The 12,040-nt window shown below is 56.7% G+C and overlaps 1 protein-coding gene across 1 annotated transcript in view; it reads left to right on the top strand.

Moving 5' to 3' along the window:
• The window catches only part of RIMS3 (regulating synaptic membrane exocytosis 3), a 20,134-nt gene extending 8,648 nt beyond the window's left edge, over nt 1-11,486 (top strand). Inside the window, exons 2-6 of the mRNA XM_006031247.1 lie at nt 6,550-6,691; nt 7,290-7,402; nt 9,857-9,958; nt 10,221-10,360; nt 11,274-11,486. Of these exons, the coding sequence (XP_006031309.1) occupies nt 6,550-6,691; nt 7,290-7,402; nt 9,857-9,958; nt 10,221-10,360; nt 11,274-11,486 (710 nt within the window). The remainder of the gene's footprint in view (nt 1-6,549; nt 6,692-7,289; nt 7,403-9,856; nt 9,959-10,220; nt 10,361-11,273) is intronic.
• The last annotated feature ends 554 nt before the right edge of the window (nt 11,487-12,040 follow it).

Below are 12,040 nucleotides of genomic sequence, written 5' to 3'. Positions count from 1 at the left end.
AGTCTGCAAAGAGGGGTCCACACAGGATCTCTGAACTGGCAAAATATACCGAATGCAAAATGAAGGGGTGCTTCCCCGGGGTGAGTTGATCCAGAGTGTCTCTTATATGGATCCACTCTGTCTCATCATCCAAGGGTTTCGTTCAGGGGTAAACTGCTCCAGTTAACTTCAGTGCTTTGCACGATAGAGGTTATATCACAGGTAGAGAGGAGAGACGAAACAGTTGCTGTGGATCAGCAGATCTGCAGTCATTCACCCCTCACTTTTAACTGGGAAAATTTGGCTGTCTGCACCCCGAGAGAACAACAGGGTCTGTGCAAATGTCCTGCAGCTTCGGGAGAGACTCCCCTTTTACAACCACTGAAGTCCTCTCTAACACAAAAGATATTACTGACTCCTGGTGGGACGATGGGCAAACCATAGCCCCACCTGGGGCTTTGTTTTTCCATCTGGAAAATGGGACTAGTGACACAAGCCACTCACTCTCAGGGGTCAGGAGCTTGGTTCAGCCCTGTTTACAGAGGGTGGAAGATGTGCAGAATGAATGTTTTGGGGGCTGGATGGGCCTCCAGGGACAGCAGGGAGTTGGGTGGGGAGATGGCACAGAGCAGGTTGGCTCCCGTCTCCTGCCTTCCAGCCACTGGAGCCTACGTCTCTCCCGTAGGGTCTGAGCGCCTGGGGCCAAGAAGAGAATCGGGCCCCTTCTTTTCTCAGGGTTACATGCCAGCACCTTCACTATGTCCCTGAAGTGTCAAGGATGAACTTGACCCATCCTGGACTCCAGTGCAAGCAAACCCTTGCTACACCCTGTGGAAATCAGGACCCCCGATGCTTCTTTCCCTTGCCCCCGAAAGACCCATTTCAGTCTCTGGGGTGCGCTCTGCTCCCCCTCGCTTTGGGGTAAATGGGAAACGACCCCGCTGAAGCCCAGGGCAGGGCTGGTCCATGCAAGCGAGCCAGGCTGGAAGTAGCAGGAGTCATTTGCTCTGGCACGAGATGCTCCCCCGGCCAGCGCCTGCTCTCTGTCACGGCACAGCTGGGCACGTGATGAACCGCGGACCAGGTCCACGGGCAGCCGAGGGATGCCAGAGCAAATTAGCGTTAGCGAGGGCAAGAAACCAGATTGGGGGGGCGGGGAGGAAGGGATGGGGAGGGGTTGGCATGGCAACCTGTGACCGAAGCGGGAAGGTGATGGGGGAGGCGAGTGCGAAACACGGATGGGGATGATCTGGGACCAGGCGAGTGGAGGGGAGCAGTCTCGTGTGGCTCTGCCTGCTTTCTCTGCTTATTATCCCCGCCCGGCTGCGCGGCTTTTCCATTTGCTTGGTCTCGCTCCCGTTTCCTTCCCTTGCTCCATCTCCCCGTCTCCTCCTTCCTCCTGCTGGCTCAGGCTGCAGCACCTGAAACAAAGCCAGGCCGCGTGGCCCTTCTCCTGTGGGCTGCAAGGGCTCCTGCCCCTCAAGGCCAAGGAGGAGGCTGCAGCAGAGCCAAAGGGGATGGTAACCAGGGCTTGTATTGGAGGGCAGGGGCATTTCCAAGCCAGCGGCTGCAGCATTTGGGACGGTGGCCAATGGCTTCTGCTCCTGTCAGCACATGGGAGAAGGAACGGTTCTTTCCCTGGCCCTGGATCACTCCTCGGTTGCCATCTTTGGGATGTCTAGCCCACCCCACTGCCAAAATCCACGGCTCTCAAGTGGCAGATCAAGGGTGTCCTGCACTCCTGGAGCACTGGGTTTTGCTCCCGCACTGAGGCATGACACCACCTCTGTCCCAGCCATGGGTGCCCCAGTCATCTCTCACCTGTCCCCCCTGCGGCCTGGTCCCTCCTCCACCTCCTTGCTCCTGAGCCAAGCCTCAGTCTCCCTGCCTCAGTCTGCAGGGGCCCTGCACTGAAAAGTGAAGCCTCTGGCTCTGAGTTCAACTCGGACCGGGAAGTTCGAAGGAAATCCATCAAAGAGAAAGAAGCTCCCTGGAGATGCCAGGGGCCAAATTCCCCCGTTGACACCAATGGACACCAGTAGGACATGGGGCCTGGAGCTGAGATCCAGAGCCTGGGTGGGCTTGGATGCCCTCTGACTTCCCTCTTTCTAGCAAACAGTGACTGGGAGATTCCCCTGCAGTCTCAAAGGGGACATCCTGGAGGATATCCTGCCCATCCAGTCCTACTGCACTAAGGCCAAAGTCTGCAGGAGCAGTTTCATTTGGCCACTTGAGCAGCCTTGCTGTTGGCAGAAGCATGGGTTTCCTCCTTTACCAGCTAGGGGTACCACTTCCAGCTCACAGGCCTATTTGACCTTGCTCCCAGCACACATGCGACGGGACAGCTCAGCCAGCTGGACACTGCTCCCTGGGTGGAAGGGTGGCTGGGGTCAAACTCTTTCCACTCATCTCCCTTCCTCTGCCTAATGCTGATGTTAGCTCTTGATGCATCCCTGTCTGACAAGAGGGTATAAAAAGTGGGGAAACCGAGGCACACAGGTGAACGGGCCAAGGTCAGCGGAAGGGATATAAGATTCCTGCTCATTTGCTATGCCCAAGAGATAGCGCTTCATTTTACCTCCCGCCAAGGCTATGATCCCCCTCCACCACTGTCCCTGAGCTGCAGGAAGGCCAAGTATCCCAGGCTGGGCCGGAGGGGAAGAGGAGGCAGCTGTCTGGGGTGAGGAGCAGTCACAGCCACAGCCAACAGCATACAGCGCTAAACAACTTTTGGTTGCCCAATGATCCCACCTCCTTACTCATAAACCCGTGCCGCCAGGGGGAAGGCTCTGAGGCCATGCAGCGTGCATGCTCAAGGCAATGCCAGCTGCACCCCATACCCACACAGAGGGTGCCAGGGAAGCAGAAGGCGTGCTGCTACAAGACATCTTGCTGGTTGCATTCAAGCCATCCATGGGGTGGGGACTAGTAATGCACAAGCCATGACAACAGATAGAGGCGTCTTACATTTCCGCATGCGTGTGCATGTTCTTCCTAGCATCCCGTATCTCTGGCAAACAATGTGAATCAAGGGAGCAGTTGCAAAAGCAACAGCGAATGCAAGCCAGGCTGGGCTAAGGGCTTCACCCAGCCCCAGGGGGAAGAACCAGCTCCTTTCTCCCAGGGAAGAACTGGGGCATAAAGGCAGGCCCCGGCCCTGCCAAAACATTACTTCCAGCCCACGTCTGTGTGACACTGGAGCTGGTGAGCCACCCACGTCAGCTGAATGGATGGTGCTGAGCAGAGCAAGCAAGCACCCTGATGGGCTTTTGGAGCTGAGTAATGATCTGTGTGACCCCAGTAATGATCTGTTTGACCCCAACCCTTTCCTCAGTTGCTCCCCCTCTTCCGCACTCATCCAGCTGATCTGATGCCTTCCTTCTCTTGTCCACCCCGGCGGGTGGGAGGTCTCCGTGGCATCTCCTTGATCCCGTTAGCAGGGAGGGGACCATGGGGGTGGCTGCAGGGGTCCCGCCGCGTTGCAGACAGCATCGCCATGGCAACCCTGATGGGGAAGATGCTGCACAGAGTCCGAGTCAAATTGAAAGGAGGGTGGAGGAGGGGGGATTAAGGAAGAACAAACTCTGTGCGAGGCAACCCCCTTCCCACACCTTTGGCTGGCCTGCCAGGCAGGCCTTCAGGGCAGAAAAGAAATCCCTGGCTCTTTCTTGCAGTGGCAGTGGTGCTACTCATGAATAACATCAGGCATCCAGGTTGTAGCCGTATGGGTCTAGAGGCAAAAGGGAATCCAACTCGTGGAAGAGGTGATGTATTTTATTGAACCAACTAGATATTTGCACACATGAATCATATCATTTCAAAACCAGGCTCCTAGCCAGGGAACAAGCAGCTTATAGTCCTGCTGGGGAATCCAACCAGAGCGTGCTCCCCGCTTGCAAAATCACCCTGATAACTGGCCAGCTCAGGCGGCATCTGATCTTTTGCTTGCCCTTTATCTTGGCAACCATGAAAAATTGACTGGGGCTTTGCTTGTTGAGCAAAAGAAGTTGCCGGCCCCGAGGCAGTAGGAGTTTGCAAGCTGCGTCCCAGCACCTGTGTCCAGGTCGGTTTTTCTAGGAGCTGCATCAAGGGTCTCCCCGTGTTTTGCTTCCTTTGCTCTTCTGCTGGTTAAACCATTAGGCTGGGGCTCGGGACACCTGGGTTCAGTGCCTGGCTTCATCTCACTGACTCTGTGGGATCCTGAGCAAGTCACAGCCCCCCAGCACCTCTGTTTCACAGCAGCACAGTGGCAGGGCTAGCACTCTCTTGCAAGGGGGGAAGTGTGGTGCAGTGCTCCGACATTAGGATACCGTGGCTTTGCAATCACTCAGGCTGCACCGGGCAGCCAAACCTGTTTCCGTGGGATTTCCAGCAGCCGGATGTGGGGCTTGATGCCTCACCAAGTCCGGGGCTTTGCCCATGATGCGTACGGGGCTGATCTCAAAGGGGGAACCCGGATTTCAGGCAGGGTTTCACTGCTCCTGCAGCAGCTCCTAGTGTTTGGTGCAGATTCAGCTCAGTGTTCACCAATCCCCAACGTTTCTGAGTTCAGCTCAGCACCTGAGCTGGATTCTGGCCCTTTGGAGGCTCCCAGCAAAACGCCAGGTGTGTGGGAGGAAGCATCCAGGCCATCCCAGCAGAGAGAGAGGACCACTAGGCTGCATCTCCGCAGAGAGGGAGTCCAGCCCCCGCAGTTGGCAGTGCCATAAAAGTGGAGGCTCCTAGCCACGCTCTGCGTTGGGTGCATTTAAATATAGCCTAGTTTATTTTGGGATCTCGATCGGCTCGGCAGGTGGCCTGCTCGCATGAAAACCTCCGCCGCATGCTTCGCAGCTCGCTGTGGCTGGGCACCGGGCGGGGGTGGACTGGTTACCGGTGGGCTGAGTTTAGGATGTCTCTGTTCAGTGCAGACCCCGTAGAAGGGGGGGGGGCTCTTCCTTGCAGCTTGTGTGCTTACTGTCAGGACTCTGTTCCTATAAGTGATGGAGAGCGGATGGATGAGGGTGGTGTCCTATCTACTGCAGGTATAACAGGTGGGCACCTGCTGCGGGGGCTTCCTGTGCATGGGTCTCATTTGCTATTGCCAGACAAGGATGTGACTCCTGGAGGCTGGGGTCAGAGGGGCAGGAGGTTTCCTGGAGCTCGAGGCGAGGGGGTATCTTGAGCAGCAGGGTCCTGCCAAGGGGGAGCACAGCAAGGCTCATGCTGGGGACATGCCAGCGATGCCCTTCCCGGCTGAGAGGGGAGCGGGCACATGAAAGGGGCCTGAAGGGCTTTTATGCAAAGGTTGCATGGCTCCCTGGTGAATAATGGATCAAAGGCCCAGGGGCAGCCCGCTGCCAACACGGCCCTGGGGCCCTGCTGCGATGCTCTCTCTGCTTGGAGCCCTTTGATTCTCTCCTCTGCCTCCCAGCACCCCCGGGGCAGCTGTGCAGGGCAGACCACCACAGCCAGCTCTTTCTCCACTCCCTGCTGCGGCAGTGGAAAGGGCAGTAGCAAAGGCCACGTCCCTCAGGAGATCTGAAGCCTTTCGGCTGGAGCATGGCACCAGTGAGAGGGCAGGGGCTGGACTTGCCCATCGCGACACCGGCAGGGAGCAGGCAGAGGGGCTGGAGGGGGTTTTCAGGCTCCTAAGTCCTAGAATCAGGCCCAAGGGGGTGCAGCGGATGGGGGTGGCTGTCGGCTCCACCCAGCCCAGCAGCCTGCCTCCTCCGGGACCTCTACCCTGCGCGCTCAGGGAAGGATGCTCCCACCCGCACCTGGGAACATGGCAGTGCCGCCGTGCGGGAGGTGCTCTCAAGGTCCTGGTGTCCAGCAGGCTCCAGGACAGCGGTGCGGACTTGCCTGGCCCCGACAGACTTAGCTCAGGGGAGAGCTTGGCTCAGGGGAAACAACTCTGAGCCAAGCTGCCCGCTTTGCCACGGCAGCAGGGTTTGCCTCCCTCCTGATTACACCCTTTCCCCCACACCAGTGCCCATCCCTGCTTCCTGCCACGCTCAGGCAGGGGGTGCTGCCTCTGCCGTGGTCCCTAAGTGCGACGCAGCGGAGCTGGGAGAGGTGTCTAGCATCTGTCATGTGCAGCTGATTCATCCTTTCCTTCCCTGGGGAAATGGCACGTGGGTTGTTTTTTTTAGGCGGCTGTGTTATTTCTGTATTCAGCAGAGCCAAAGCGGAGGGTATTGGGGGTGGCAAGGATGGTATCGGGGGTGGCTTCTGCTTTCTCAGCAGGGCTGTTCCAGGTTGGGAACAGCTCAGGAATGCCAGGCTTCCTGCATATGTGAGCTTCACCCTGGCAGTGCCATGGGGTCAGAGGAGCGGAGTTGGATTACAGGAACCCCACGAGGGCCTGGTCAGCAACGTGGGCTCGTGCCCGCAAAAGCCAGGCATCTCCTTGCATTGGAGGCCACACTCAGCAGGGATCCTCATAGCCTCCCTGTCCAGGGGGCTTGGCCATGTGCTGTCACCCCCAGAGGATGCAGAGAGGGGCCGGGTGAAGATACTGGGCTCCCATCCCTTGGAGGGGGGCAGAGGGGCATCTCTCAGCCCATGTCGCCCACGTTCCCCTTGCAGATGGCGGTCCCAAGAAGCTGCGCAGCAACATCCGGAGGAGCACAGAGACTGGCATCGCGGTGGAGATGAGGAGCAGGGTGACGCGGCAGGGCAGCCGGGAGTCCACCGATGGCAGCACCAACAGCAACAGCTCCGACGGCACGTAAGGCCCGGGCTCGGGGCTGGGGGTGGGCATCCAGGTGCAGGAGCAAGGACACGCAGATGGTCCCGGGTGGGCTCAAAGGCCACAGCTCTCTCCAGGGCACATGCCTTGGGCTGCGGCAGCTGGTCTGATGTAGGCAGCAAGGAGGTCTCTGTGATGAGGAGGATGCCTAGGGCGGTAGTCTCCTGGGCTTCACCTGGCCTCATTAGCAAGCCCTGAGCGATGGGGTTCGCTTTGAGCCATTCTCCAAGGAAACAGGAAGGACGGGTGCCCTTGGGCTCAGCCCAGCAGGACCACAGGGTTATGAACAATTCAGAGCAGCCCCCAGAAGGCAGAGCCCAGTAACTGGATTTATTTTTGGGTCTGGACAGTGGATGGGCGAGCTCCACGACTCGCAGCTCAGCCACTGACGCACCGTAGAGAGGTGCTTCTCTTCTCCCGTGCCTCAGTTTCCCCTTCTGCATCAATGGGCCCCTGCTTTGAGACCCTTGGGCAGGACATGCTTCCCCATACAAAAGCCTGGGGGCCAAAACCCCATGCCTGCAGGGGCACGTCTCACCCCAAACGTCCTGTTGTTCTCCCTTCACCCCAATTTCAGGTTCATTTTCCCCACCACCCGCCTGGGAGCCGAAAGCCAGTTCAGCGACTTCTTAGATGGGCTGGGGCCGGCGCAGATCGTGGGCCGTCAGACGCTGGCGACACCTCCGATGGGTGAGTCCCCGTGGCACGAGAGGGTGGGGGCACCCCCTGGCCCAGGGAGGAAGGAGCGGTGTTTCTCTGTGCCCAGCCTGTATCTTGCACTCCTCGGTGTAGTTGCCTTGTAGCTGCAACCGAGGGTCCCGGGCAGCTCTTTGGGGGATGCCTTTGGCTCACAACTGCCTGCAGACGCAGGGGACCGGACTCAGCAGCTCAGGCAGCCCCTTCTAGCCCCGTGCTCCTAAAACGATGCTCTTGCTTTGAGTGAAGCAGGCCCCCTTTTCCCCCGATGACGTCCTGTCCAAGGGTTTCTGCCCTCTCTGCAGTGAAATTCTGCCACTTCTGGAGTGGAGCAGAGAAAACCAGCATCGGAGAGATCATCCGAACAGGGGATGGGTGGTCTGGAGACCTGCTCGGCGGCTGGAGGAATAGCCAGGCCTTCAATAGCAGAGCGGTCTTGCCTCCGCGCCCCTCCCCGCAGCAGGAGGCAGGACCCAGCTCATCTTGGGAGCTGTTGTGTGTTTAATGCCATTTTTGAATAGATGTTTCTCTAGCAGTTTTGAGACCAGAGAAGGAAAGGAGCCACTTTACCTTAGGGCACAAGGGAAACCCCCGAGCTATTCACCCTCCATCCCTGACACTCCCTGCCGTAGCCACAGTCATCTTTGTCAGCACCCTCCCAGTTCTCGTGGGGTGCCCTGCCTCGAGTCCCACCTGCCTCTTAAAAGCAAACTTTGCTCCAAGCTTTCCAAGTTTTATAAACCCCAGGACAACATGCTGCCGTCACCTGCTCCCTCCCCCTAGGCTTCAGGAGATGGTGGCAGAAGGTGTCCATCCAGTGATGGGACCTACCTGCTATGCACTCCTGAGGCTCACAGGTGTAGGTGTTGCGTTGGCCAAAGCAAGCAGTAGAAGGCATCAGTATTGCAACCTTGGAAGCGTTTTCTCTCCCTTTATAGCCCTTCTGGTTCATGTCTCTCTTTTCCCCTCCGTGGCCTTCCCTGCTGCAGGTCATGTCATTTTTGCTGGATGCTTGGTCCCTGCGCAAGGGCGCCGGGGAAGGACTTTGTCTTTGCTTCCTCTTGCTCCTGCAAACCAAACTCTCTCCCTGCTGAGCCGCTCTCTGTTGCAGCTGCAGCGGGAGAACGCATGGGCCTCTGCTGCCCTCTGCCAGCCAAGGAAAGCAACGGGCACAAAATCCAAAAAATCAAGGATTTTTGTGGGTGATCCCTTCTTGCACCAGCTGCATGGTTGGGATAGACTCGAGAGAAGCTTTTGGGTCTCACCGTACCCTTCCTCGGATCTCTGCCCAAAGATAGAAATGACCCGCACAAAGACTCTGAGTTTTAGAAAGAGTTAGTTGTGTTGGTGCAAAGTCATGGTAGGGCAGGGCGGCACCTTGAATTTCTTTAGTGCTTTAAGGTGCCAACTTGCCCTGCCTTCTATCAGAGGTTTAGACGAGGGCAGGAGATGTAAGACCAGAGGGAGGATTTGGCCTTGGTAGGTGCAAGTCAGGGGTGGTGGAAGGAGTCTGTCTGATGCCAAAGAGCCTTCAGGGATCTTGAAGCCTGGATGGAGACATGGACCCTCTCTAGGATTCTCTAGCAGCCCCCCCCGAAAACGAGCTGCAGCTGAGGCAGGACAAGTTTCCACCCCAGACTTGTAGCAAACTAATTGTTGGGGACTCATCCAGAGTTGGACCCACAACACACTGCAGTTAGAAAGAGGCCGACGACCCCTGCGGTCTCCCTCACCCCCGACTCCAGCACCGTGTCCTCAGCTCTTAGGTGCCTGCAAATGCTTTCCAGTTCTTGCTGAATTGTCTTCCTAGCACACCCATCCCCAACAGGCGGCAATCTCCCAAGCGGTTGTTTCAGGTTGGGGGGGGAAGGTGTGTTTTGCAATGGACGGAGAGACGTGGATGTGCATGGACAGACACAAGACCCTGGATGTTTCAGACATCCTGTGTTAGCATGCTCAGCTTGGCCCCTGGATGGCTGCCCAGCAGGTGTTGCCCTCCTCTGAATGCTCTCCCACTTTGCCCTGCTCTGGTAAGGTGCCTAGGCTCTCTGAGACATGCTCCCATCCCAACTTTCTCCAGAAAGGGGTCCGACAGCTCTTCAGTTATTTCTAAGCTGTTCAAGATGGAAGCCCATCTTCCAGCAGCTCCATGCTCCAGCCAAGCTCCAGCACCCGAGCTGCTCCAAGACCCTGGGCATGAAGGACTTGGCTCTGCAGCACACCCGAGGCTTTAGAGCAGCTGCAGGATGGTGGAGGAAGCCCCAGACCAGCAGACAAAGAGGGCATGGCTATTGAACCCAAGGGCAATGATGGGTTGTTTGCTGGAGCATGTTTGGACACATGGGCATACAGTGAAGATCCATGGCTTCAGCTGAGTGTGATGCATCCTTCACACATGATGGCACTTGATAAGGCTGTTGAGTCTCATGTCTCTCCTGTCTGCTCTAGGTGATGTCCACATTGGGATGACCGACAGGAATGGGCAGCTGGAGGTGGAAGTGATACAGGCCAGGGGTCTCATGCCGAAGATGGGCTCCAAGTCCATCCCTGGTAGGTGTCTATGTCTCAGTCCTAGCACAACAGCTCTACAACAAAGTAGGGCATGACCTTACCTCTGACCAGCCAGGGGACCTACCTTCAAATGCCCCATTCCCAAATCACCCACTCTTCCCACTATAGTGCAGGGCATGTGCTGCAGTGTGCCTCAGTTTCCCCACTGCAAAAGAGGGCCAAAACCAACGGTTGCCATCGATGATGGCGAGAGCTTGTTGTCCATCTCTCTCTTCATTGTTTTCTATTTTTGCCGATGCAGCGACCTATGTTAAAGTCTATCTGTTGGAGAACGGAGCCTGCTTGGCCAAAAAGAAGACCAAGACAGCCAAGAAGACCTGTGACCCATTGTATCAGCAGGCCCTGCTCTTTGACGAGGGCCCTCAGGGCAAAGTGCTGCAGGTGAAGTAGCGTTACGGCAAGGGGAGGTGGGACATCATCGAGGCGGGCCTCACTGCAGAACCTGGGACTCCTTCACAGGGACGAGGCAGAACAGTGTCTGGCAGTTTGGGACTCCTGGGGTCCATCCGCAGCTCTGCCCCTCCATGAACTTAGACAAGTTACTTCCCCTCGCCCCAGTCCCACTGGCTCAACATGAGTCTGAATGGCGGCTTTGCCTTGGAGTGGCATTGCTATGCCAAAAGGGGCATTGACCCCGGGATGGGAGGACTTTTGACCATTCCCTCCATTTTAGATATATGCACAAGGCCATGAACCTTGAAACCCATTCCTTTTGTCTTGGGACCACCCTTCCCCGCCAACAAAAAATGGCAACAGGCACATTTATGGAAGGGCTTGCCTACCTTCCCGCAGGTAAGAACGGTTGGGTGGGAGGAACAAGGGCAAGAAAATCCCCAGATCTATCCAGCTTTCCTCCTCTGGTATGCAGCCCTGCCTAGGCGCAGAGCAACACAGGGCCGGAGGGGCACTGGAAAGGTCATGTCTAGTCCATCCTTCTGCGTAAGGACCATCCCAGTCTAAACCACCCCAGACAACTGGTTGTTCAGCATGCCCTTGCAAACACCGCATGGTGGTGACACCACACTTTCCCCAGCCGATCTGTTCCAGAGCTCAGCCACCATCGTGGGTAGGCAGCTCTTCTTCAATAACTGACCCGAACTCTCCCCTGCTGCAATCTGAGCCCCTTACAATTGATCTCGGCCCTCTTTGCAACCAACTTTTTTTGCAATGGATGTCGCCTACCGAATACCCGTTCCCTCCTCTCCTCCGCAGGCTGAATGACCCCAGGTCTCCCAGGCTTTCCTTATAAGCGCGGGACCCGGTCAACCCAGCTAACCCCTGTTCTTCCCTTCAGGTCATCGTGTGGGGAGACTATGGCCGCATGGACCACAAGTGCTTCATGGGGATGGCGCAGATCGTCTTGGAGGAGCTAGACCTGTCCAACATGGTCACAGGCTGGTACAAACTCTTCCCCACCTCCTCGCTGGCAGACTCCAGTATCGGCCCGCTCACCCGCCGCCTCTCCCAGTCCTCTCTAGAAAGCTCCACGAGTCCTTCCTGTCCGTAGGGGTGGGGATCGGGGCTGTTGGGAGAGGCTGGGGTGGGGACGGGGACGAAAGCAACTCAACCTACCAAAACATTTCTGTGGAACAGCTGTAAATATTCTGTCTTTTTTTCCCCCCTTCCCCCAAAAAACACGCTCTCTTGCCGCGTTCCTCACTGACCTCGCCATCCCGACGTGCAGGGAGGGGGAACGTGGAGCAAGGGGACAGGGACGGGAAGGGAAAAAAAGGAGAATCAAGAGAAAAAAACAAAACAAAAACCAACAGAAACCCTGTGATGCAGAGCAAGTCCTGTGACTACCAGCCCCAAGACTGTTACGGCAACTCATCGAGTCGTTTTTGAACGGGAGTCCGACGTCGCAACGGATTTCCCACCCAGAAACCTGGCGCAAGCCTCTCTGATCCGGTTCACTCCACCTGACTGCAAGTAGCATGCTAACTTGGTTTTGTTTTCCCTCAATTTAAAATTTTTCCTTTGAGGAAAAAGGTAGCTTTTTTGGGGAAAAAGACAAAAAAAAAGATCTAACTCAGCACTACTCATTTATTTTAAAGGAATGTA

This window comes from Alligator sinensis, unplaced genomic scaffold (assembly GCF_000455745.1).
Source record: "Alligator sinensis unplaced genomic scaffold, ASM45574v1 scaffold994_1, whole genome shotgun sequence".
Lineage (NCBI taxonomy): Eukaryota > Metazoa > Chordata > Crocodylia > Alligatoridae > Alligator > Alligator sinensis.
Note: the sequence above shows the minus strand (reverse complement) of the source record. Positions and strands in the feature narration are given on the sequence as shown.